This window comes from Oryza brachyantha, chromosome 4 (genome assembly GCF_000231095.2).
Source record: "Oryza brachyantha chromosome 4, ObraRS2, whole genome shotgun sequence".
Classification (NCBI taxonomy): Eukaryota; Viridiplantae; Streptophyta; class Magnoliopsida; order Poales; family Poaceae; genus Oryza; species Oryza brachyantha.
Window position 1 is genome coordinate 10,650,785 of NC_023166.2, and position 24,275 is coordinate 10,675,059.

A 24,275-nucleotide genomic window follows, 5' to 3' on the forward strand; every position below is an offset into this window, starting at 1 on the left:
ATAGTGGCCATCATGAATCATCAGTCCATCACCTCAAATTATCGTTTCATTTGTCTCATTGTCTTGAGTCGTAAAGGTTACAACAGCTTGGGCATTAACTACTCCCTTTTTACGAACACACGATTGAAAAAAAATAGATAAATAATGAAACACATTATTTTAATAGGAGAGTAAGTGTAAAGTAGAGGGTTATAAAAGATAAGAAAAATACAGGAATGGTTGTTTGAATAGACCGTGTGATAAACTTGTTTGAATAGAACATGGAAAAAAACGCAAGAATCGAATGAGAGATATATTCCAAGCAAATTTTTCAAGAGGTTGGAGCTCCAACTAACTTTTCTATAAAAAAAAGGCCATGCCATTCTTTATGAATCCTATAAAACTTGGAAACTACAACCCTTTATTTTAAACGGCAACGTAGGAAAATTTTCTATAGGATTCGATTGCTACAAAATTCCTATGTAAATTCTTTGATTCAAAAGGGGCTCCGTTTGTAAATACTTATAGTTTTGGATGAAGATAAGGTACCAAAAAACAACTTTTGAGTACTATTTTCCTACCATAAAACGTATAGAGATACAACATATACTGTCTCCATATATACAAATTTAAAGTATTATATTTAAAAGTTATATAGCTAAAGTTCTAAAAATTTAACGTTATCCTTGTTCAACCTGATAATTATTAATAAACTTGCGTAGTAGTCCACTAGCACAATTAATCTACGGTGACCTTGGTTTTCGTTAATTTATTTACCTGAAAATTACGCACCATCCGTTTCAAAATAACTCTATCATAAACATGGATTTATTTTGAGATTAACTTAAAAGCAACGAGCAAGTTGGCGAAAGGAGACAAGCTAAGGAATGGGCACATCAGATAGGATCATCGAGTAGATGGATCATTAATAAAGTATAAAAAACAAGCGCGTTTAAGGGTTCCAAATCCGGGAGCATTCTTAATTAGACAGGTGAAGGCATGGACTTGTAAACAATTGCAGTAAGCAACCTGCACATGGCCAGGGATAGGTAGGCGTTGCCCATTCTCCGCTTTCATTTCTCCGTCTCACACACGCCTAGGTTGTCATTTAAAAGTCATAGCTAAAAAATAAAATTCTGTGAAAAACCAATTTAATTTAAGGTGAAGGATTTAAATGTTAGTTTACAAGCATAATAGAAACGAAAATGCGATGATCATCGCTAGTATCACATAAAACATGTACCTTGGCCATTGGTGGTACAGTAAATGTTATCTCCTGCTAACTCTCGAGCAGGACAACAAAACTGCCAACGTCACTGTTCTAACTTACGATGTCTCGTCCATTTGAACTATTTCATGTCAAATTCTTACGGTATAATAGAATTTGCATTATTTAACATGTCGACAAATATACGGTTAATTCCAAAAAATTCCAAGAAATAAAGTTTTTATTTAATTTTGTTTAAACCTGAGAAAATTATTAAGTGGTTTCTGATGCGGTGACTATCAACGAGGATGACTACCTACGCTCCGAACGTGACACAATTGCGTATTTTGTTATTTCTGGAATGTAATATTTTTCATCTATGATTCAAAGAAACAAAATATTTGTTACTCCCTCCATTTTATATTATAAGACTTTTTAGGTATATCTAAATTCATTCATGTATCAGTGTATATATTTTGTATATGAGTAGCCAAGTCTAGAAAGTCTTATAATATGGGAAAGAGGTAATATTTATCTTAGCACAGTGATATCTAGATAGGAAAAAAAAAAGTGCTTCCTACAACATGTATAAGTTGCCTGGCAGGACTTCAGCTTTGAAACTCACGTTTTTCTGAATTTCGAGGATGGAGTTCAGCCAAATGATTTATCTCCACCAAAAACTAAAATGTAGTAAGACTCTATGTATTTTATCTTATGATTATTATAATCTAAATTATTAAAATATTTTTTAAAAAATAATATTATTATGATAGATTATTATAATATAAAACTCTGATTACTACCTCCTTCGATATATATTTTTAAAGATTATTAGATGGGTAAAGACCCACTACCCATATGTCATTTAAAATAGTTCAGCTTAATAATAATTAAATTTATAGTAATCTAACTTAAAAATATGACAAAAAAAAGTTATATGAATTTGGATGGCTTCACAATCCTACTCCACTGTCAGAGCATCCCCAACAGCTCTAAATTTAATCATCTATATCTTCATTTTTATATCTTCGTGTACTCCACTTGATTATCCATATATGACATCCGCTATATCTGTTTAAGGATGGAGAGAGATCATCCAAATATGAATGTTCTCTCTTCTAATATGAATGACATAGATGATACTATGACTGTTCTGTTGAAGCTTAATTTATAGTCTTCATTCTCTATTTTCAAAATAGACAACGTGATACATGAGCAGGGGATGCTAAAGTCGGAGCCCTAACAAACAGCCTCCAGATTGCCGAATCGCACACACAAATGCATAGTAGCAGTAAACCCAAACCATTCGCCGTGCAAACCTCCGCGTTTTGCAGCGACACTGCTCCCGCTCCGTGTCGGTAGTCCAGTCACCCCCCACGCCACGCAGAGGTCGTCGTCTCCACGACCACCACCACCCCAAAACCCGAGCTCGCATCCCGCACACCCAGTAGTGGTGCCCGCGCACTCCTCCTCCTCCATTGCACCAAACGGTTACAAGAACGAGACAGAGCAAGCGTCAAGCGAGGAGGAGGACGGGGACGAGGATGCACCACGCCAAGACGGACTCGGAGGTGACGTCGAGCATGGCGGCGTCGTCGCCGCCCCGGGCGGCGTACTACGTGCAGTCGCCGAGCCACGACGACGGGGAGAACAAGACGGCGGCCTCGTCCTTCCACTCCTCCCCCGCGGCGTCCCCGCCGCGCTCGCTGGGGAACCACTCCAGGGAGTCCTCCTCGTCCCGCTTCTCCGGCGCCAAGGGCGGCGCCGGCTCCGGCTCCTCCCGCCGCGGCGGCGTTGGGGGAGGAGGAGGAGGCAAAGGCGGTGCCGCCGGGGAGGCGGGACGCGGTGGGCGGCGAAGCCCGTGGATGAAGGAGGAGGCCATCGAGGAGGAGGGCCTGCTGATGGAGGACGACGACGACGCCGCCGGCGGCGGCGTAGGCGGCCTCCCGAAGCGGTGGCGCTACGCTCTCGGCTTCGTCGGCGCATTCTTCGCGCTCTTCTTCTTCTTCGCGCTCATCCTCTGGGGCGCCAGCCACAACCAGAAGCCCGTCGTCTCCATCAACGTGAGCTCTCCCTCTCTCCCCCCAGCGATCCATCTCCATGAACCGACGAAATGCTTTGCAAGAATCGCTCGATTAAAAATTTCTCTCTTCATTAACTCGGCCGTGGGTTGCGTCGCAGAGCATCACGTTCCACAACTTCGTGATCCAGGCGGGGACGGACGCGTCGCTGGTGCCGACGGAGCTGTCGACGATGAACGCCACGGTGAGGATGACCTTCCGCAACACCGGCAGCTTCTTCGGCGTGCACGTCAGCGCGCAGCCCGTCACGCTCTACTACTACCAGCTCCTCATGGCCTCCGGCAACGTAAGCTCACACAACACAACACCACCCAGCTTAGCTTTAATTAATTTCCCCGAGTAGATTTAACACACTAGAGAAGTAGAATCATTAGTAGAAATTGGCCATGAGTGTCCTACGATTGCATCGTAAAGCCTCATTTCTCCTTCTTAATAAATGTGTGAACAGACTCATGAGGAGCAGATAAACCTCTACATTACGCGATAAACCATCCAAGTGGCAGTCTAATAAGCACAGGGAAAAAACAATTTTTTTTCAATCTTTTGTTTGTAGTTGTGAACAATGGACTACAGCTGCACATTGACCAAATCCAACCGTAGCAGTTGTGAACTTGGGATAAACTTGGTAGCCCGTAGACTACTACTAGTCTACTACTACTTCACCCTGTTGAAGCTTGTTCAACACATACCATCTTCAGATTTTCTGAAGCTCTCAACATCATCTTCAAACACTAGCTGTCGCCCATTCGGCCAAGTTGCCATATTATTCATTCCATTTTGCACTCTCTGCATTTCAATTACGAAAAGAGAGATACCAAAAAAAGAGAGGGTTTTTTCTTTTTACATTGCAGTAACTGGGACGAATCTTTTGAATCTAATTAGTACAGGATTAGCCATAAGTGCTACAGTAATCCATATATGCTAATGATGGATTAATTAGACTCAAAAATTTGTGGTTTTCAGGTGAGCTATAAAGTTCGTTTTTTCATTTATATCCGAAAACCCCTTCAGACATCCGGTGAAACGTTCGACATGATACCTAAAAAATTTTCTTTTCCTTAACTAAACACGCCATAACCTAAAACTTTTTTGGCAAAAATACAACTTACTGACAAATCAATCTGCAAACGCCACCCCAGGTGAAGTACTTCTACCAGCCGAGGAAGAGCTCGCGGCACCTGGCGGTGGAGGTGCTCGGTGACAAGGTGCCGCTCTACGGCGGCGGGTCGGGGCTGAGCAGCACGCCGGTGAAGGGCGCGCCGCCGGCGCCGGTGCCGCTGCAGCTCACCGTGCGGTTCAGGTCGCGGGCGTTCGTGCTGGGGAAGCTGGTGAAGCCCAAGTTCCGCACCGACGTGCAGTGCAGCGTCAAGCTGGACATGGCCAAGCTCGGCAAGGCCGTCTCCCTCAACAAGGCGTGCAGCCTCGTCTAGGGCTTCCATTTGCTCTTGCTTGCACGCATGGCAGCGAGCTGTAGCTACTGACCATCGTGTCATCTAAAAAAAACTTCTTTTTCTGGCTCTTTTTTGTCGGATATATATATATATATACACACACACGATATTGTCACTGCATGCTTGGGAGATCGAAACCGACCCGGATGTGTGTACAGGGAAGTTTTGTCGCGAAACATTTTGAGATCGATTGGGTGGATGGATAATAATCACGCCGTTCTTGTTGTTGAGTTTCTCTGAATCCTGTGGCATCATTCCTGTGATGTGATGTTCAGCTGTGAGTTTCTGAAACCCGGTGTTACCTGCATTTCTGACGCTCTTTGCCTGTTCAGATCGGCCAAATTCAGTGTAGAGAACTGATTACTAGTAGATCAGCTTCAGCAGCAACTGATTACTGACGAACGGTTTTGCAGGTCCGGCTGCTGCTCATCCGTGGGCAAAATGCTGGCAACTGATTGTTAGGTAGATCAGCTTCAGGTGCTTTGCCAGATCTTCACCAAGACAGAATCTTGTTGACATCGCACAGAGCCGTTCCACTGTGCCCGTGCAGATCGATCGATGCGACTGGTATACTTTATCTAATGAAGCTCTTGTGTGCATTGAATGAGGCTGTCAGAAAGAGAATTTAGTTTTGGCCGTGGCATCACTCTGAATGTGATTTGCAGCTGCAGCTGCACTGCTTCCCTTCAGTTCGTACACGGAGTAAAACAAAGCTACCTACCTACACAGCTACTGCAATGTTCTGAATATCTCATCTGAGGTTTATTAGTTGTACTGAAACCATAGTATGTCCATTTTGCTTAATTTAAGTGACACGTTGGTAAAGTCAGTACTGAATTTCCTGGACTACTTAGCAAGAAATACCAAAATGTGCCCAGAGTTCTGCAGATTTGTCGGCAGATCTTTAACAGCTATATCCTCCAATAGAAGTCAACGACAGATGCATTTGTATTTACTAGTACCCCGTACTATTAATTTTTTAATTCTAATGTTAATAAATCTGGAGAGAAATAATAAGGAGAACAGCATGAGCACGGCGATCCGTTCCAGTATTTTTAGATGGTCGGCAAATTTGATACGACGGGCTACGCGCCTACGCCCCTGTTTGAGATACCAGAAATTGATGTATTATCTTTTTTTTTTGACACCTATGTAAGGGTATAAATTAATAAATTACTCATACAAAAGTACTGTGTGTATGGTTAATTCTACCGCGTAGTAAGACTGATAAAAAGATCAAAGTTCTTTTTTTTGGGCTTGCATTTGATCAAATAATAATCAAACAATCTATCCGGCTCGATCCTGAACTAACCTTCAAGAGACATCTATCTAGTTCGATAGTAGAACAGTAAAAGTTTTTGAGATGAAGTAGGGTCTGATCAGTACCGTCTTGGGAAAATGCATGAACCTATCAATTTCAGTCATTCAGAATTAGAGGCCTAACTTCCTACATGATTTAGTCCGTGTTCTAAAATGACTGTTAAACAAGCCAATTTAGCCACACATAAAACAATAATTGTGATTAGTATATGATTAATTAAGTATTGGTTACTAAAATTTTAAAAATAGGTTTATTTGATTTTTTGAAACCACAGCTATCAAGAAATATTTCACATAAAATATATCATTTCTCAGTTCGAAAAACTGTGCTCACGGAAACCAAGGATCAGTTAAGTCGAAAAGTCTGAACAGAACGGGCCCTAGTTAACTGGCGTGGATCTATGGACTTTGCAGCCCATATAAGACACCCTCTGAAGAAGGCCCAGAGAGATTCCAAGTTGCCTGAAGACATCCGTAGATTAATCAGCGAAACACTCTTGGCAATTGCTTGCTTGCCTGCACGGTTCATGCACACGCCACTGCAGAACACGAACATCTCGTGTTTTTTTTTTGAGTCCGAGCTGGAATAGCCTCGGAGATGAATACGATCGAAGCATAGAAGGGACACTTCCAAAATTTTTCAATTTTATAGCGGGACCTTCTCCTGGTGCTACTTGCACCTTTCCCTCCTCCTCTAACTAATTAACTGGATGCTTAATTGTAGAAAATCTTGTAGTTTAAGGGTTTGCTATATGGGGCCAGATCTTGCAAATTTTGATCTTTATGTGTCAACAACCTCATTCTGCAGTGGCTTTTAACTTTTTGCCGCTCTTTATCAGCCGAGTTTAATCTCTCTTGAGATAAGAGTGATCGACAAACATGTTGCCGGCCACTCGCTTGTAAGAGCGATAAAAAGCTTAAAATTTTCCATTCTCTGTCTCTGGTAGCTTCCATGAGCTCTGGCCAGCAACTTCCATGAACTCTATCAGCTAGTTACGTTTTGGGGTTGGGTCGAGGAGTCCCCTGATTTTGAGGGAGACTAGGGAAGCGGAGGCAAGGCAATGGGTAGTGGCATTACGTTTGTGGGGGGAGGAGGGCAGTGGGTAGTGTAGGCGATGGGGGTATCAAGATGGAAGTGATAAGATGGTGAGGGTGAATCTAGTGACAAGGGCCACCGGAAATGGAATGGAAGGGTGGCTGTAGAGGCATCGGAAATGGAATGGAAGGGTGGCTGTAGAGGCATCGGAGGTGGGGAAGATGAGGCAAAAGTGAAAAAGATAGCCGGATGGAAAGAAAGGGAGTAGATGAAATTTAGGAAGTTCGGTTTAGATCCAATGATGTTATGAGGCACCAAAACTATCAAAAAAGATGCAGACAGTTCGTACGATATATCTATTTCAAAGAATTGGGAGTGCATTTTATTAGAGTTGAGAGGAGTAAATGAGACTTATATAAGAGTTGAGAGGATATGAAAATAGAGAAATCGTATGATATTTAAGAAAATGCCTAGATGTATTATATTTATAGTGTAAAATTTTGGTACATCGAAATATTTGTCAATAGATATATGGTACCTTTAAATTCCATATCAAGGATGATAAAAGAATCCCTTGAATGACTTTTTTTCCCCTCATTCTCCCTGCAACAAGGAGCCAGCGAGCCAGGGAGGTATAAAGCAGCTTTTCTTATGCTGTAGGATTCTATGTGCACGAATTGACGTATATACCTCTTTTTCATTTTCATGATAACTGTCATAGTGGTACAGTTTAGTATCGTCGTTATCACATTTCATTTTCTTTAGGAGGACAAGAATAAGCCCCACATTGATTTGGGGGAGAAATATAGAACTTCCGTAGGATTTCCTTGTAGGACTTTTTCTTAAATGACCCACTGAAATTAAGGATCAGACGCCATTGAATCTATCGAAATTCCTATAGAATATATCATTTTATATATGTTTTGAAGGAAATTCAAAATGTGATTCAACCTAGTGAATAATTTTCTTTAAGTCTATATTTCTCCTTAAATTTCTTCCTTACCTAGTTTTTTTTTCTTATATTTTGCAATGTGCTGTTTTGCACTTGCATTCGTTCAAATTCAGTGTTTTTTTTCTATCCCGTTGTTTTCTCGATCATACGTTTCAGAGGTACCTAAAAAGTTATTTTTTCTTGTATTCCCTCTAACAAGGAAACATCATTTTTAATGCTAGTAACTGGGAGCATGAAATATAATTGCTCCCATTATCTTATCCTTTTCTCCTTTTGAGATGCATCATCTTTCCTTTTCGATGATGATAACTGTGACATGTATATTCTATCGTACAGTTTGGTAGTGCTGTTAGTTAACCAGCTGGGCCCAGACAAAGAGAGAGACAGCACACCTTGGGCCGAGCCTATCACCTCATTCTCTTTCTCCAATTCTTTTATGGCTTTGAGAATTGCCATGGCCAAGACAACATAATCTGAGCCCTGTTTGGTTAAATAACATTTCTCAAAAACATCACATCAAATGTTTGGATATCTAAATGAAACATAAACATTAAAACTAATTACACAGTTATGGGAAAAATCATAAGACAAATCTTGTGAGCCTAATTAGTGCATGATTAGCCATAAGTGTTACAGTAACCAATATGTACTAATAAAGGATTAATTAGACCCAAAAGAATCGTCTCGCAGTTTCTAGACGAAATCTAAAATTTGTTTTATAATTAGACTACGTTTAATACTTTAAATGTGTGACCGTATGCGTTGATGCGATATCTCTCCTAAAAATTTTTGGGAATTAAACAGGGCCTGAGTTGGAAGGCGTCTCATTTACACATCAAACCTGTACTTTAAGAACACTGGCATCAAATTGAATCCTTTTTTTGATAGGATTGGGAAGCTTTAATAAGCTTTTAATTAGGTTCTTTGAAACAAAGTGATCACCTCCTTTTCTTCCTTCTCCATGCCATATATCCTGGTCTCCATGACGAGTTGGTAAAAGAAAAAAAGCCGCACGCTTGATGCACCAACCGCCTGTGAGTAATTGAGCCCGGGAAAGTACTAATCATCGCCATGATCTCTGCATCATGCTGCCAATGTTGCTTGCTTGATCTATAATGATCATATAATAGCAATAATTAATCACCATTGGGAAAAAGTTTTGCTAGGACAAGCCTACCTTCCAAGCCTTGCCAAGTACTGATACCAGCAGCCCCAATCTTTAGTAATAAACTAAAAGAAAGAGGTTCTTGAGTTTGCACAAAGCAATTTCTTGAGTGCAAATGTGCAATGGAACTGCAAGATTGCCAGAGGGAGTGCTCAACTGAAACTTAATGGAACAGTATGTGAATGCTACATGACATGCATGGTGGTGTACTCAGCTCAAGAGTTTTCAGATATTTAACTAGTAATCTAATAAACTTTGATGTGAAGCTCACAGCAAGCAAGATCAGTGATACTGATGCCCCACACAAACGTTGGCTACTTCTCCCGCAAATGCCTGATGATTGCTGCAGAAATGCGCTGCAGCCTGACTGGAAATTTCTCTCCATCACCGATCGCTTTCAGAGGTTTCAGGCTATCGTCGTCAGGAATTATGATCTGCAGGCCTGAACTATTAGCACTATTATTTGTCAGTTTTTTCACCCCCACTTTGCAACAGTTTCTTCAGTCATTTTTCATGGCTACAGTCACCTTCAACTTTGCAGTCAACCCATGCCGCTCCATGTCGTCTCCCTCGTCTACGTCTTCGTCTCCGTCTGCGGTGGTGGTGGCGGCGGCGGCGGCGAGGAGAGAGTGCGAAATTGCGACGGCCGTGGTGGAGGTGGAGCTGAGCACGAGGCCGGAAAAGGGCACGATGACTGACCATCTCTGAAGAAGACTGAAGCAGCAACGCAACTATAAGCTCAGCTCAGTCTGAGTGCAGCGTCCACCAACACCCTGTGCATTTTTTGTTTGTTTTTCTTCTGCATCAGTTTGATGTGTTCATATCACCAAAGATAATATATTCCTCCCCGAAAGCTCAGCTTTTTTTTTTCTTTCGTCGAGTGGCACGGATTGACTTGCAAAGTGTTGCAGTGTGGCCCAATTTAGCGACTGCATTATCAAGACCACGGTTTGGTGTTCAGGTAGATTTCGTAAAACTGTTATTGTTTTGCTCAATTGTCCCGGCTTTCCAGTTTTTTTTCTTTTGTTGATAGTTCGTAGAGTATTGTGTACAATGTTCTCTACCTATAGAACATCGTGTGGTATTGTAGTTAAACCAACTAAAGCTTATGTTTTTCTTTTAAAAAATAGCATATATAATGTATGGGGTCATCTCTAGAGCTGTAAAAAGAAAAAGATCAAAACGGCATATTTACAAACAGAAAATAATTTGTGACTAAAATTTTTATATACGTGTTCATAGTAATTTAAAAGACAAAACTGAAAAATAAATATTGATGAAAAAACCTTAAAACCAACTTCAAATTTAAAGTTAAGATTTTAAATTTTAGGCTATAAGAATAACCCAAAACCGAAAAATAGGGCTATAGTAGTCGAATGTGGAAGAACATATTAAGGATAAGCAGTGAGCAGGCCAGCTAGGGCTAAAGCTCTACTTCTGACCAATTATACCGATTGAAAAATTGAATTTACGCTTCAAAATTTGAGAAGGTAGAAGATATAAATACAAGGCAACTTATGTCAATTACACTAACCCAAACCTAGGCTTAAGTAGGTAACTAATTGGCAAAACATTTCAGAGAACAGCAGCACGGCCAACAGAAAACTAACTGGCCCACGCCATCGTGACAGGAAAGCGACTGAATTTGCCATGGAGAACTAATGGATGCACACCAAACACGATACGTTCGTGCGAAGCTTTAGTTATTCGACACCCTCGTCCCCGCAAAATGATTGCAACATCGACGAACATGCATGCCACCCATGGCTACCTCACTCACTCGATGTCTTTTCACTTCCTTTTTGCTGCTAAATTATTATTATCATGTCTTGCATAAATCTGTATATCTTTTCACTTATATTTATGTTTGTTGATATCAGCCTCTCCTTTACATCCTATTCGCCCCAAAGCGAGCCTCAAAGTGACATGTACGGCCAAGATGTCTTGGTGTTCGACTATCATACCCCGTGGCATGTACGGCTAAGATGCCTTGGTATTCGAGTATCATGACTCTTGTGACATGTTCGGCTAAGATACCTTGGTGTTCGAGTATCATGCCTCCTGTGGCATGTTCGGCCAAGATGTTTTGGTATTCGAGTATCATGCCCCCTGGCATGATACGGCCAAGATGCCTTGGTATTTAAGTATCATGTCTGGCATGTTCGGCCAAGATGTCTTGGTGTTCGAGTAAAACACTTAGGCACTACTGGCACCACCTCGACGATTCGGACCAGGTCAGAATACGGAAGCTTGCCCGTCATGACTCCAAGAGATATTCTCGTCAAGATGCCTGGGGACCAGCTCTCAAGTACACTCGAGTGCTGAAAACAGCTGGCGTGGTGGTCCTCAAGAAGCTACTTATTTTACTCTTATACCCTTAGGCTCTATTAGTAACTACCCAGGGTATTTGGGTCATTGTACAAGGGGTTTTTCGGGGCTATAAAAGCTCGTACCCTTACTCTGTAGAACTCAAGGTTAATGAGATATACAGTGACAAGGCATTTCAAACATCGTCTACTTGAACTTCTTGCGTGTATGTGTGACTAACCTTTTTTAGTTGCATGTACGTTTTTGTGTTCGTGACGCGAGTTCACAACAATATTTATAAACTAAAATTTAAAATTTTCAATCTTAAATTTAAATTTAATTTTAGTCATAGTTTATTTTTAACATTAACTTTTAAATCACTGAACAAATACAAATACGTATATAAAAAATTTATTCATAAATTATTTTTCGTTTACAAACGAACCCCTGGTTCTTTTTAGCTTTCCTTTTCTCATGGCCTTCGTCCATCAGTTGATCCCCCATGGAGCCTCCATTGATGGAGGACATGGATTCTCTCCAATATGTATATAATGTATCCGGTCGATTGCCACCACCACCATGCATGCACCTCACGCCCACACGAGTGCTCTCCACTCGTGTCCTCCACTCACTCACTCACTCGCTTCCACCGTGCTCTTCTTTAAGACGACGAGGAGGAGGAGGAAGACGAAGACGAAGCTCTGAGCTCTGAGCTGCTCGTCGCAGATAAGCTGCTTCTGACGCGATATGGCATGGAGGAGGTGGTTGCTGGCGGCGTGCATGGCCATGGCGGTGGCGGCGGCGGCGGCGGCGGGCGTGGACGGTGATGACCGGAGGCCGTACGTGATCCGCATGGACGTGTCGGCGATGCCGGCGCCGTTCGCGACGCACGATGGGTGGTACAGGTCGGTGCTGTCGTCGGTGACGGCGGCGGCGGACGGGGAGGCGGCGGCGGAGCACCTGTACACGTACTCCCACGCCATGCACGGGTTCAGCGCGGTGCTGACGGCGCGGCAGCTGGAGGAGGTGAGACGGGTGGAGGGGCACGTGGCGGCGTTCCCGGAGACGTACGCGCGGCTGCACACGACGAGGACGCCGGGGTTCCTGGGGCTCGGCGCAAGCGCCGGCGTGTGGCCGGCGTCCAAGTACGGCGACGGCGTGATCGTCGGGATCGTCGACACGGGCGTGTGGCCGGAGAGCGCGAGCTTCAGCGACGCCGGCATCGCGACGCCCGTGCCGGCGAGGTGGAAGGGCGCGTGCGAGGCCGGCGCGTCGTTCAAGCCGTCGATGTGCAACAAGAAGCTCATCGGCGCGAGGTCGTTCAGCAAGGGGCTGAAGCAGCGCGGCCTCAACATCTCCGACGACGACTACGACTCGCCGCGGGACTACTACGGGCACGGGTCCCACACGTCGTCGACGGCGGCCGGCAGCACCGTCGCAGGCGCGAGCTACTTCGGCTACGCCAACGGCACGGCCACCGGCGTGGCGCCGATGGCCAGGGTGGCCATGTACAAGGCCGTGTTCTCCGCCGACACGCTGGAGTCCGCGTCCACCGACGTGCTCGCCGCCATGGACCAGGCCATCGCCGACGGCGTCGACGTCATGTCGCTCTCGCTGGGCTTCCCGGAGAGCTCCTACGACACCAACGTGATCGCCATCGGCGCCTTCGCCGCCATGCAGAAGGGCATCTTCGTGACGTGCTCGGCCGGCAACGACGGCTCCGACGGCTACACCGTCCTGAACGCCGCACCCTGGATCACGACCGTCGGCGCGTCGACGATCGACAGGGAGTTCACCGCGACCGTGACGCTCGGCGCCGGCAGCGGCGGCGCGAGGAGCATCCAGGGCAAGTCGTTGTACCCGGGGAGCCCGGCGATCGCCGGCGCCGCCCTCTACTACGGCCGCGGCAACCGGACCAAGCAGCGCTGCGAGTACGGCAGCCTCAGCCCCAAGGACGTGCGCGGCAAGTACGTCTTCTGCAACGCCGGCGCGGGCGTCCAGCAGCAGATGGAAGAGGTGCAGGAGAAGGGCGGCCGCGGCGTGATCGCGGCGAGCAACATGAAGGAGATCATGGAGCCGACGGACTACACCATGCCGGTCGTGCTGGTCACCCTCTCCGACGGCGCCGCCATCCAGAAGTACGTGACGGCGACGGCGGCGCCCAAGGTGAGCGTCCGGTTCGCCGGGACGGCGCTCGGCGTCAAGCCGGCGCCGGCCGTGGCCTACTTCTCGTCGCGCGGGCCGAGCCAGATCAGCCCGGCGATCCTCAAGCCCGACGTCGTGGCGCCCGGCGTCAACATCCTCGCGGCGTGGGTGCCCAACAAGCAGGTGATGGAGATCGGCAGGCAGAAGCTCTTCGCCAAGTACATGCTCGTCTCCGGCACGTCCATGTCGTCCCCCCACGTCGCCGGCGTGGTGGCGCTGCTGCGCTCGGCGCACCCGGACTGGAGCCCGGCCGCCGTCCGCTCGGCCATGATGACGACGGCCTACGTGAAGGACAACACCAACGGCGTCCTCGTCAGCTTGCCAGGCGGCTCGCCGGGGACGCCGCTGGACTTCGGCAGCGGCCACGTCAACCCCAACCAGGCAACCGACCCCGGCCTCGTCTACGACTTGGCGGCTGACGACTACATCGCCTTCCTCTGCGGCGAGCTCCGCTACACCAGCCGCCAGGTCGCGGCCATCACCGGCCGCCGCACCAGCTGCCCCGCCGCCGGCGCCGGCGGTGGAGCAAACCACACTGACCTGAACTACCCATCGCTCATGGTCATCCTCAACAAGAACGGCTCGGGCACCCGGACGTTCACCAGGACGCTGACCAACGTCGCCGGCTCGCCGGCCAAGTACGCCGTGTCGGTGACGCCGCCGGCGGGGATGAAGGTGACGGTGGCGCCGACGACGCTGTCCTTCGGCGGCAAGGGCAGCCAGCAGGGGTTCACCGTGACAGTGCAGGTCAGCCAGGTGAAGAGATCAAGAGGTGGTGACAACTACATTGGCAACTATGGGTTCTTGAGCTGGAATGAGGTTGGAGGCCAGCATGTTGTCAGGAGCCCAATAGTCTCAGCATTTGCCCAATGAAGAAGAAGAAGAGAAGAAGAGATGTTAGTATAGCATAAGCAATAAACAAATAAATAAAATGAATGGAGATAGAAAAATCACACTAAGTTAATATACTACAACTAATGATAATCATGACCAGGAATATAAAGAAATTAAAAGAATACATAGAATGGAAGGAGAAAAAAATTCTCACCAGAGTACTGATGTTCAAAGTGTACTTGTAGTGTGCTTCTGAATTCTAGATTTCCTGTTCTTCTCAAGGTAGCAAATTATTTACATAAGGGTTTACAAATAGAGATTTAAAACGAGCATGCCTATAAGATTTATATACAGTAATCAAGAACCTTTTCCTTCAAGAACGGAGTTGCATTCAGTGATTGGTTTTTACAACCTTAAAAAGGGAATTACATCTGATGTTCTGCATTTCATGTAGTCCTAATATTTAAGCAGACAAAAGATCAAATAAGAGGAAGAAAATGCTAACTTTTTTAAGTCAGAATGAACATTATTACAAGTCTGCATGTTTCAGCATGAAGTTACATCTGGTATATCTCCTATCAGGCTATCACCATTGGCGTCTACAAATTCTGTAAGTTGGGATAATCAACAGGTGATAATTAAGGATATTCAAGCAATTCTTTCAGAGTTGAAGCAGATTCCTGGGCTATTTCCTTAATCAGCTGCTATGCATGCTTCAGAACCTAAAATGAAAGGTCAAATAACTGCAGTCACTAGCCAATAAGGAGATGATAACTGCATTACTGTAATCCATGGAAAATGAGGCGATATGAAAAGCGATTCAATAGGATGTCATTAAGTTTAATCCATTCAATCTTGAAGGAATCCAAATCTATTGTATCAATGACTCCACTTGGACACTTGCTATGCAATAGTGCTCACTGCTCAGCATGGAAACCTTGAAATTCATGGCCATCTTGTTGCTATTGTGCTACCCAAATCATTGCAAGTCTGCAGTACTGATCACCAATCCCTATATATAGCCTAAAATCCTATTCATTTTGTACTGCTATGTTAGGTATACGATCTTTCTGAGCTGAAAATTGAAAAATACCCGCAGGTGATCATCCATACATCAAAGCCATCTGCCATCAACTGTACTTGTCCGTTGCAAAACATATGGACTCTAGAGCTCATCATGCATAGATGAGTTGCTTAACTTGGCAGCCCTGTTGGTTCTGGAGTCCTACACTTCTATCCAGGGTCCCACTTTGTATTCAGTCATGGCATGACCAAGAATTCTCCAGGCTCACTAGCAACACAGTGGCATTGATCAGCAGATCCCAAATACTGGTTGTCTGGTTGTGACCGAACGCGAGCTTCAGTAATAAAGTAAATCTCTTGTACTTGTGAGGCAGGGGGTATCATTCTGCAGCTAAAAATTCATCAAGGCATTCCACCTGAAAAGGCTTACACCAAGTCATCAGCATCTCATTATATCTAGTGATGACAATGACAATTCACACAGGGACTAGAACAGCCCTATCAATCACATGCCAGCTATATATATAGCTCATAGTGATAATTGGTTCTTCCTGCTATCAAAGGGTTCTACAACCAGTATTACCTCCAACAAGTACAGTACTTCACTAAGATATACTCTGAGCAGTCACTTATGGCCAGCAACCACCAATGTACTTGATGAACTGCTGACATGGATCAGACTTCTGCTGATATAATCCCTTGAGAGGAGTGCAGCTCACCTTTCAGATCTCTCAGCTTACCAGTGGATCTCTCATTGTCTTGAAGAAGAGGACCTAAGTGGCATGTTCAGCTGTCTGACTCCAAAGGGCATAATTACAAATGGTGCAGACCAATCGGTGTACCAATGGATCATAAAAATCACCAATGCTAATTCCAATGCCAACAGCATAGAGGTTGCCAAAATTCTTTTGATGCAGCAAGAGCAAAAAATAACTGAATTACTGAAGCATTTAACTATTCCAGCCATGAAGCAAATCATTATGCCAGGCATAGGTGGCAGACGAGTGCTCCATGAACCAAATGATTTCCACATGGCATTGGTGGTTTGGTGTTAGTCGGCAAATCAGTTGATGAAGACATTAAGAATCAAACAACTGCAACAAACCGTAGACAAACCTGCAATTCACCATGCTGACTTGGGCCTGAAAACAAGCGCATGGGTTCCAGCTTCCAAGAGTTGCCTGACATAAAATTTGCAAGCGGAATGGGTTCCATGCTTTATCTAAGCCAATGCTGCCTGAGTTCTAGTATAAGCTTGTCAATACCATCGTCATATATTCATATGCAATAACCAGATTACCCCTGCATGAATACTGGGGTGGAGCAGATTAGTGCAGATCCATGTCAAAGAACAAAAGCAAGCCAGATGCAGATGCATTGAACAGATCTCATGGGTTCCAGAGCTGACCTGAATATTTCAGAAGCAATAATCCTGGTGAAAAAAATATAAACTGAATGGAAGCAACTGTTAGTCCGTTACATAAGATTAGACAAAATAATTGTCCCTTAGGATTTTGTTATTGCTCCATATTATATTCTATCTCCTAGATTTAATTCTCCTTTTAATTTTTATTTCGAAACTTCAGCACTTATTCTTAACAAATGCATCCTTTTGTTTTTTACCTTTTAGAAAACTGGCATGGAGCTTAATTTATAGGACCTATCTGATTGATTAACATTGGTTTGTTTTGCCAGTTTATTCTAACACAGAAAGGGAAAAAGAGGTTGAAGTAATACCACAAGGCTTAATAGTACATACCTTCTAATGCTACCATAAAAAGAAGTGACATACCAAATGAGAAGAAAAACTTCAGCTGATTAGCTGCATCTGGAGATGCGCTTCTAGCGTAGTTAGCAAAGGTGTTCGTTGGTGAACCCTGCAGCCAGGGTTCAAATCCTGAACCCCTCACCTTCCGCCTGGATTAAATGGAGGGTTGGAAATATGTGGCTCCTCCTTTCTTAATTCCATTGGATCTCCTTTCTTAATTCCATTGGATGGCTAGCTCCTTCTAGACATCCCAGCATTTTTCATTAGCTGCATCTGCAAGCATAAATATGACTGTAAGAGTTGTTAAACCAAGATAATACCAGATTTGTAAAGTTTCAATAAATAGCACTAAAATTAAATTGATAAAGGTCACAAGAAAGTAACATCGCATAGTGAAGAGAAGGAAAATAAGGAAAAACTTGGTCTCCCTTCATTCAACAAGATACTTCTAAGGGCTTAAAATATGCTGCCCTGTAACACATCAATGATAACAGTCATACATTACAGCCTTTCAATGGCAAAAAGAAAACTCAGCAGTCTGCTTTCTGAGAAGTACATCAATATTTACAGTTTACACTGCAATCACCTAGGAAAATGATTGCCCATGCTCCTAGGCAAGAATCCCATGTTCTAAATGCTCAGCACTCCAACTTTACCTTCTGTACTGTTTGCACTACCCAGTAGTGATTAATCAAGACTCAAGTATACTGGATAGCAGAATATAAATCTGAACCAGAACACACTATGAAGTATCTAGCCGAATTGATCATTGATCTGAGTCTGAGATAGATTTCTCAATGGCTCTCACATAAACTGCCTTCGGAAGAGTCCCTGTAATGCTATGTACTTTCTCTCCATCCTTAAAGAGTAAAACAGTAGGAATCCTCTCGATACTGTAAGATGTTGCGATTTGTGGATAATCATCAGTGTCAAGCTTATAACATTTTATCGTTCCAGCATATTCTTGTGCAATCTCATCAACAATTCGGTGGACCATTCTGCAAGGTCCACACCATGAGGCCCAAAACTCAATAAGCACAGGTATATCACTGCAGATCACATATTCATTCCACGAACATGCAGTAATTGTTTCAGCTGTACAAACAAACAGAATAGAGTTGTTAGATAACTCCTTTATATTACTCCCACCGTTTCAAAATATATGCATTTGTAGGTTTTTAGCAGGGATTAAGGTTGAGAATGAAAGACTAGGTGTCCGTTAATAAATAAAGAAATAAAGAATTGATGTTGTGGGAGGGTAGGTGAGGATAAAATGGAATGCGATTGATGTGACAAGTAACAATGTGAATAATACTAGAAATACTTATATTGTGGGACAAGATTCAAATCTTAAAAGTGCTTAGCATTTTGGGACGGAAGGAGTAGGAACTAAAATTCAAAAAATAAACAATGGTATATCTAACAACAGTTGTTACCCTCAAGTATCCACTGAAGATGTTAGATATAACCTTGAGACTCTCCATTTGTTTAGTAAAAGTTGCTGTGCTCATGTAACAAATTTAGGAAAATTGAACTTCTCAAAATGTGTTGTGATTACTTATAGTTAGGAGGTAAAGATAGACTAAGTAAATTGGTTCGTCTCCATTATCCTGAAAATGAACAACTGAACAGTAGAGCAGTCTAGAGCTGCTAAAAAACTACACCAGCCAAAGAGTAACTGAAGGCTGAAAGCCTAGTTCATGTTTATATATGCAACATCGAATCTAAGAATCAAAGTTTAGTAACATTTCACTACAGCTCCAGGATTAATCTCACTTTACGTGTAGGGTATATGTTTCAACATGTATCAAGGTTCAACTTTTCTGTGACCCATTTCTCCCACGGTTTCACTACCCGAAAATGCTATACATTCTAGTTCCCAGAAAGTAAAAGCTGCCTCCTTGCGACTTCTACCTCCTGGAGTACACCATCATAATAGTGAAACTGTACAGCCACTGAAACACATGGATGCAAAGCAAGGACTCCCCCCCCCCCCCCCCCCCCCCCCCACACACACACACCCACCCCAAATTTATCGACTAAACAACACGCCAAGGAGCAAGGGTAAGTGGGTAACTAGACGACACCCTAAAGGCAGCAAACAGCAGCAGTTAGCGATCGCCTAAGAAGAAGATTCACAGGGATCAACCAGCGAGCCCCTTCCGTCCTCCTTACCTCCGGGAGAGTACGCGCAGCTCACCGCCGCCGCCGCGGGGCGAGACGGCGTCCGGCGGATCAGGGACGCGGGGACGACCGGCCGGTGGGCCCAGCGGCGGCGGCACGGCCACCGGCAGGCAACGGAGGCGCCGTACCCGACCCTCCGGCGGCCGGGTGGCGCGGCCGAGGGAGCCGCGAGCGCCACGCCGCGACAGAGGCTGCGCGGCGGCGCGGGGCAGCAGGCGGCGGCGGCGGCGGCGGCGGCGGCCATGGTTGGCTTGGTGTCGCTCGGCTTGGGTGGGGGGAGTCGTGGCGGAGGATGCGCGGCGCGGTTGGTGGAAAATTTTGCGAGGCCTCCGCACGCGAGCGAGCGAGCGATTCCTACCTAGTTTTTGACAACGACGCTGACCAAAGAATTTAAGCCGACTTTTTAAAAAACTGACAAAAAGGAAGCTGTGAGATTTTTTTGTTACCTAGGAGTATATTTGTTATGGCTTTAACTTCTCAGGGCTTATTTAGTTTAGGTGTCATATCATATATTTGACTGGATATTAAAAAATTATTTTTGTGATTAGTTAGAAAAAAACTAATTACATAGGTTTGTTAGGAAATCACCTGATGAATTTTTTAAACTTAATTAATTCATCATTACCATATGTGAGTTACTATAACACTTATGACTAATCATGAACTAATTAGCTTAAAAAGTTCGTCTCGTAAATTTGTTCTAAATTGTACAATTAGTTATTTTAACTCATTTAATGATCTATACATATGTCCAAAGATTTAATAAACACCAAAATTTTTAGGAACTAAACGGGGCCTAAGTTTAGTTGCAGAGTAGAGTCTAGAGTGAAGTTGTGAAACTCTAACCTAGCTCAACCACTCTAATTCAGTTTTCCATATTAATCCAGTCTTATATTTTGTGTTGAGTTATAACCGTTTATTTAGGTTCCAGCTATGTAGGATGTGAAGCTAGAGCTAAAGGTGTGTTAAACATGTCCTCATTTTTAATGTTTATTTTTAAAAATAGTCCATCCAAAACCTATTTTAAAATTTGTATAGTCTTGCCACATCATCGGATTATGGCAGATTAGTGTTATATTGCCACACCAGGCAGATTGAGTGATCAAATGGTGTATATTTTGAAAATAAGTTTTGAGACGGTTTATTGGAAAATAAATTAAAAATATGCATTTAATAAATCAGCTGTGGGGTACTCACCTTAAATTATTGTTTGATGCAATTAACTCGACCTTGAATTATTGTAAAAGAATTCAACTTTAATTTATCAAAATATTTTTTTCATACACCCATGAATACACGGCTGGCGTGAACACTTTCAATTGAAAGACGACGCATAGAGCTGGTGACAACGGTAAAATATACATGTTCATACGTTGGGTCAGCCATAAAAAAAATCCATATTGAAAAACCCGAGCCCAAGCACAAGCCCGGCTCATTTATGGTTCGCCTATGATATGCTACCTATAAAGAGATCTATGATAAATCAAAATAGTAAAAATTGAACCAGAATATGATTCGGTCAAGTAGCAAAGACTTTTACTGTTAAAAATAGGATCGAGTCCTCATCTTTTCTTACTTATTTTACAAGGTTGCACAAGGTGTTGCATGCCTTCGGTCCTAGTTGGGCCTTGAAATGGCCCATTTCCAACACTTGTCTGGTCCAATCGGATCCGGTTGGTTTCTGATCCATCAGAACACCAACCGATTCAAATAACACGTAACGGTTTAAATGTACGTATAGTTTTTCAAACGAACCAGACCATGGCAACCTCTGGTTTTGATTTTTTTTTCTGAGTGAACCATCGGCCTGGTTCGTTTTTACTTTTTTCAACGGTGCGACAAGCTCATTATCACACTAAAATTATATTGAAGGGTACCTACGTGTGTATCGAAAATTTGTAGATAAAGTTATACACTTAGGACTCCACGCTATACCATCATGTGCTTCTTTAAGTCTTTTTATTAACAACGATGATTATATTAAGCAGGGTGTACAACACCAAATAGGATTTTCTGACTTGTCTCTAGAAAAGTTACGGATGAATAGTACGGTGATTTTTGGGATATTTTCAGTCGCTGATTCGTAACGAACTTTTAAGAGTGCTCGCTAAAACAGTAATGAATAGTAAATATGCAAAGTAAAGTTTCATGTTTATTACTGTTTTCTACCGTTGCCATCGTGTTTTACTGCACATCACTGTAGATCAAAACTCATTTACTGTTTACTTCTTTGACTTTTATGAAGAAAGTTAGTGAATCCAGATTGGTACAACATTGCTTGCTTTGTCCTAAATATTTGGGCATCTAATGGATTTGGTGGGGTGATTATAATAGGTTGAGATAGATAAGTACGTGAGGAAATTGTATGTTGAGATGGATAAACATACGATAAATTAATTAATAAGAGTTTATTGTGATTGGTTGACATAAAAAAATAGAGATGAATATCTAGATTTTTTTTCAATAAATTTAAAGGTCAGACACCCACATTATCTAGATAGACATTCATATATTTTTGCTTCTATTTATGTTTATAACTAAAATTTGAATTTTTAATCATAAATTCAAAGTAAATACTAGAGTTTTTTCTTTGTAGTTTATTTTTTAACCTTGACTTTTAGATCATTAACAATATACATATAAAGTTTATTTATAAATTATTTTCTATTTCCAAATAGTCACCCACAGAGTAGTCTTTGAGCTAGTGTGCATCATTTTTTTGGCAAAATTTGCTACAGGATATCGAAAAACACGTAATTAACCACTGGATACCATAAGATCAGGAATTTGCTGCATGTTATCAAAAAATGTGGTAATTAGCTAGTAGACACTCCGGCCATTATTTTATTTATTTCTAAGTTAAAAATTTTAAAAATGACGAGATTGTTCTTGGTGGCCGGGTTGCTGCTGTCCTCGCCGCAGCTGGGTCGACGCCGCTGCCACCGACTCAGTCGCCCTGTAGGCTAGGGTTCGAGTGTGGTGTGGCGCCTAGACCGACTTGGTCTAATTCGACCGGACCCAGTCGGCATAACGGGTTGGCCACTGAGGGCAATCTCATTATTTTTAAAATTTTTGACTCCGAAATTAATAAAATAATAGCCGGAGTGTCTACCCGCTAATTACCATATTTTTATGGTATCCTGTAGCAAATTCGTGATCTTACGGTGTCCACCGACTAATTATGCGTTTTTTCGATACCCTGTAGCAAATTTTACCTTTTTTTCCGAGACTTTTCGAGGCATGAACGGCTGCCTGGTTGAATGTGAGGTTCTGATATAAATCATGTACAATAATGTTCAGGTAGGGCTTCACATAATAATAATTCCATTGGACCATGTACTACGCAAAATGATCGCTCTACCTCATCATTCTTCATTCTTCAAGACCCAAATCTGATCGGCAAAAACTCATCTGGTCTGGTCCCACTCCCTGCAATCCTCTGCAAGAATGTCTGAATCCCCATGTCATCAGGGAACAAGGTTCCTGCAGCAAGCAACGCCCCCATATCCAAGAATCTCGGTTCATCTGCTCCGCTGGAAACACTAGAAATGATGAAAACCCAAAGCCAAAGGCTTCTTTTCGCAAAACTGGATGAGTTCATCTCGAGCTGCCCATGCTGCAGAGTTCCGGTGTATCATACGGGCCATCAGATTCAGAGGGAGCTCACCTGGGTTGTTGTCTCCATGACTCCATCAACACGCAGAAGCTTGCGGCAAAGCTGCCGTCTCATGGAATTGGACGAACAGCTGAACAGAAAACTCCCAATGATTCCTTGCCAAAATTTTTTTCATATCCTTCAGAAAATGAAATAGGTCACTATAAAATCTTTTTGCGAGAAATCTGCAAAATTCATGTGTTCATCATATACACATGATAAATCTATTTGAGTGCACATATCCTGTTCAAACTCTTCATACAAAAGTCGACCTTCAGTGTAAAATCTGGCTTTTGACACTTTCAAACTCTCCAATCTCATTGCTAAACTGTAACAGCTTTACCACCTCATCGTACTCACCGAGCAGAACTACACATGCTGATGTGGACACCAACAGCATTTGATCAAGGTAGTCGATGCCACGTACCAGATAAATCACATAAAGCCATGTGATAATCGCATAAATCAGACTAAAAAATATTAAGGAAAGCCATTTATAGGTTATTTAGCATAAATTAAGATTGAAAAATAAAATACTACGATGTCTCTAAATAAATGAGAAATGGATGTTAGTGTGAGTATATGGGGTGATAAAATAGAAAAAATTCTGAATAAAAATTAATTGATAGGATCATTAATTTGAATAGTGTTAGAAATGGTTATATTTTGGTATATAATTTAAATCACTTTATAACCGAGGGAGTAGGTGTCATCATCGTACTTTTTTTAGGAAAATATACGTTAGAAACCCCGAAAGTCATATCCAAATTCTACTTTATTTGTGAGATAGAAAATGACTAATTTTAAACAAATCAACAGAACTGTTTTCTGTTTTTGTTGTGTTTATATCTTATGGACTGTATTTAAATTCTAACAAGATTTTTCACATGGTTATTTATCATCATCTTATCTACGTGTTAAATATTTTATTTACATAACTTTAGATGACTTTTTCATCATGATCGACTAAGAGCAAGTATAATAGCAGGCTACAAGCTGACTAGATGCTTACGTGGAGGAAAGAGGGGAGGAGAGAGAGGAGTAGTGGGCTATAATCTTAAGAGAGAGGAGTAGTGGGCTATAATCTTAAGAGAGAGGAGTAGTGGGC

The 24,275-nt window shown here is 43.0% G+C and overlaps 3 protein-coding genes across 4 annotated transcripts; 2 read left to right on the forward strand and 1 right to left on the reverse strand.

The window, feature by feature from the left end:
- Positions 1 to 2,472: 2,472 nt before the first annotated feature.
- On the forward strand, positions 2,473 to 4,927 carry LOC102711611. Its single transcript, XM_006652232.3, has 3 exons — positions 2,473 to 3,249; positions 3,368 to 3,553; positions 4,407 to 4,927. Exons 1-3 carry the CDS (start codon positions 2,731 to 2,733, stop codon positions 4,695 to 4,697), a joined length of 996 nt encoding a protein of 331 aa, XP_006652295.2. The 5' UTR covers positions 2,473 to 2,730; the 3' UTR covers positions 4,698 to 4,927.
- A 7,271-nt stretch (positions 4,928 to 12,198) lies between these two features.
- On the forward strand, positions 12,199 to 14,662 carry LOC102711877 (subtilisin-like protease SBT1.7). The gene has a single exon (XM_006652233.3). The coding sequence runs from the start codon at positions 12,246 to 12,248 to the stop codon at positions 14,574 to 14,576; it is 2,331 nt and encodes a 776-aa protein (XP_006652296.2). The 5' UTR covers positions 12,199 to 12,245; the 3' UTR covers positions 14,577 to 14,662.
- Positions 14,663 to 14,792: 130 nt separating this feature from the next.
- On the reverse strand, positions 14,793 to 19,811 carry LOC121054174 (thioredoxin M3, chloroplastic-like). 2 transcript variants are annotated; one of them, XM_040523124.1, is made up of 3 exons: positions 19,504 to 19,811; positions 17,353 to 18,423; positions 14,793 to 16,968 (listed from the first exon to the last, which is right to left on the reverse strand). In XM_040523124.1, exons 1-2 carry the CDS (start codon positions 19,754 to 19,756, stop codon positions 18,095 to 18,097), a joined length of 582 nt encoding a protein of 193 aa, XP_040379058.1. In that variant the 5' UTR covers positions 19,757 to 19,811; the 3' UTR covers positions 14,793 to 16,968; positions 17,353 to 18,094. The 2 variants fall into 2 exon arrangements, with proteins under 2 accessions (XP_040379058.1, XP_040379057.1); XM_040523123.1 differs by having other exon boundaries at positions 16,953 to 16,968; positions 17,320 to 18,423.
- Positions 19,812 to 24,275: the final 4,464 nt, after the last annotated feature.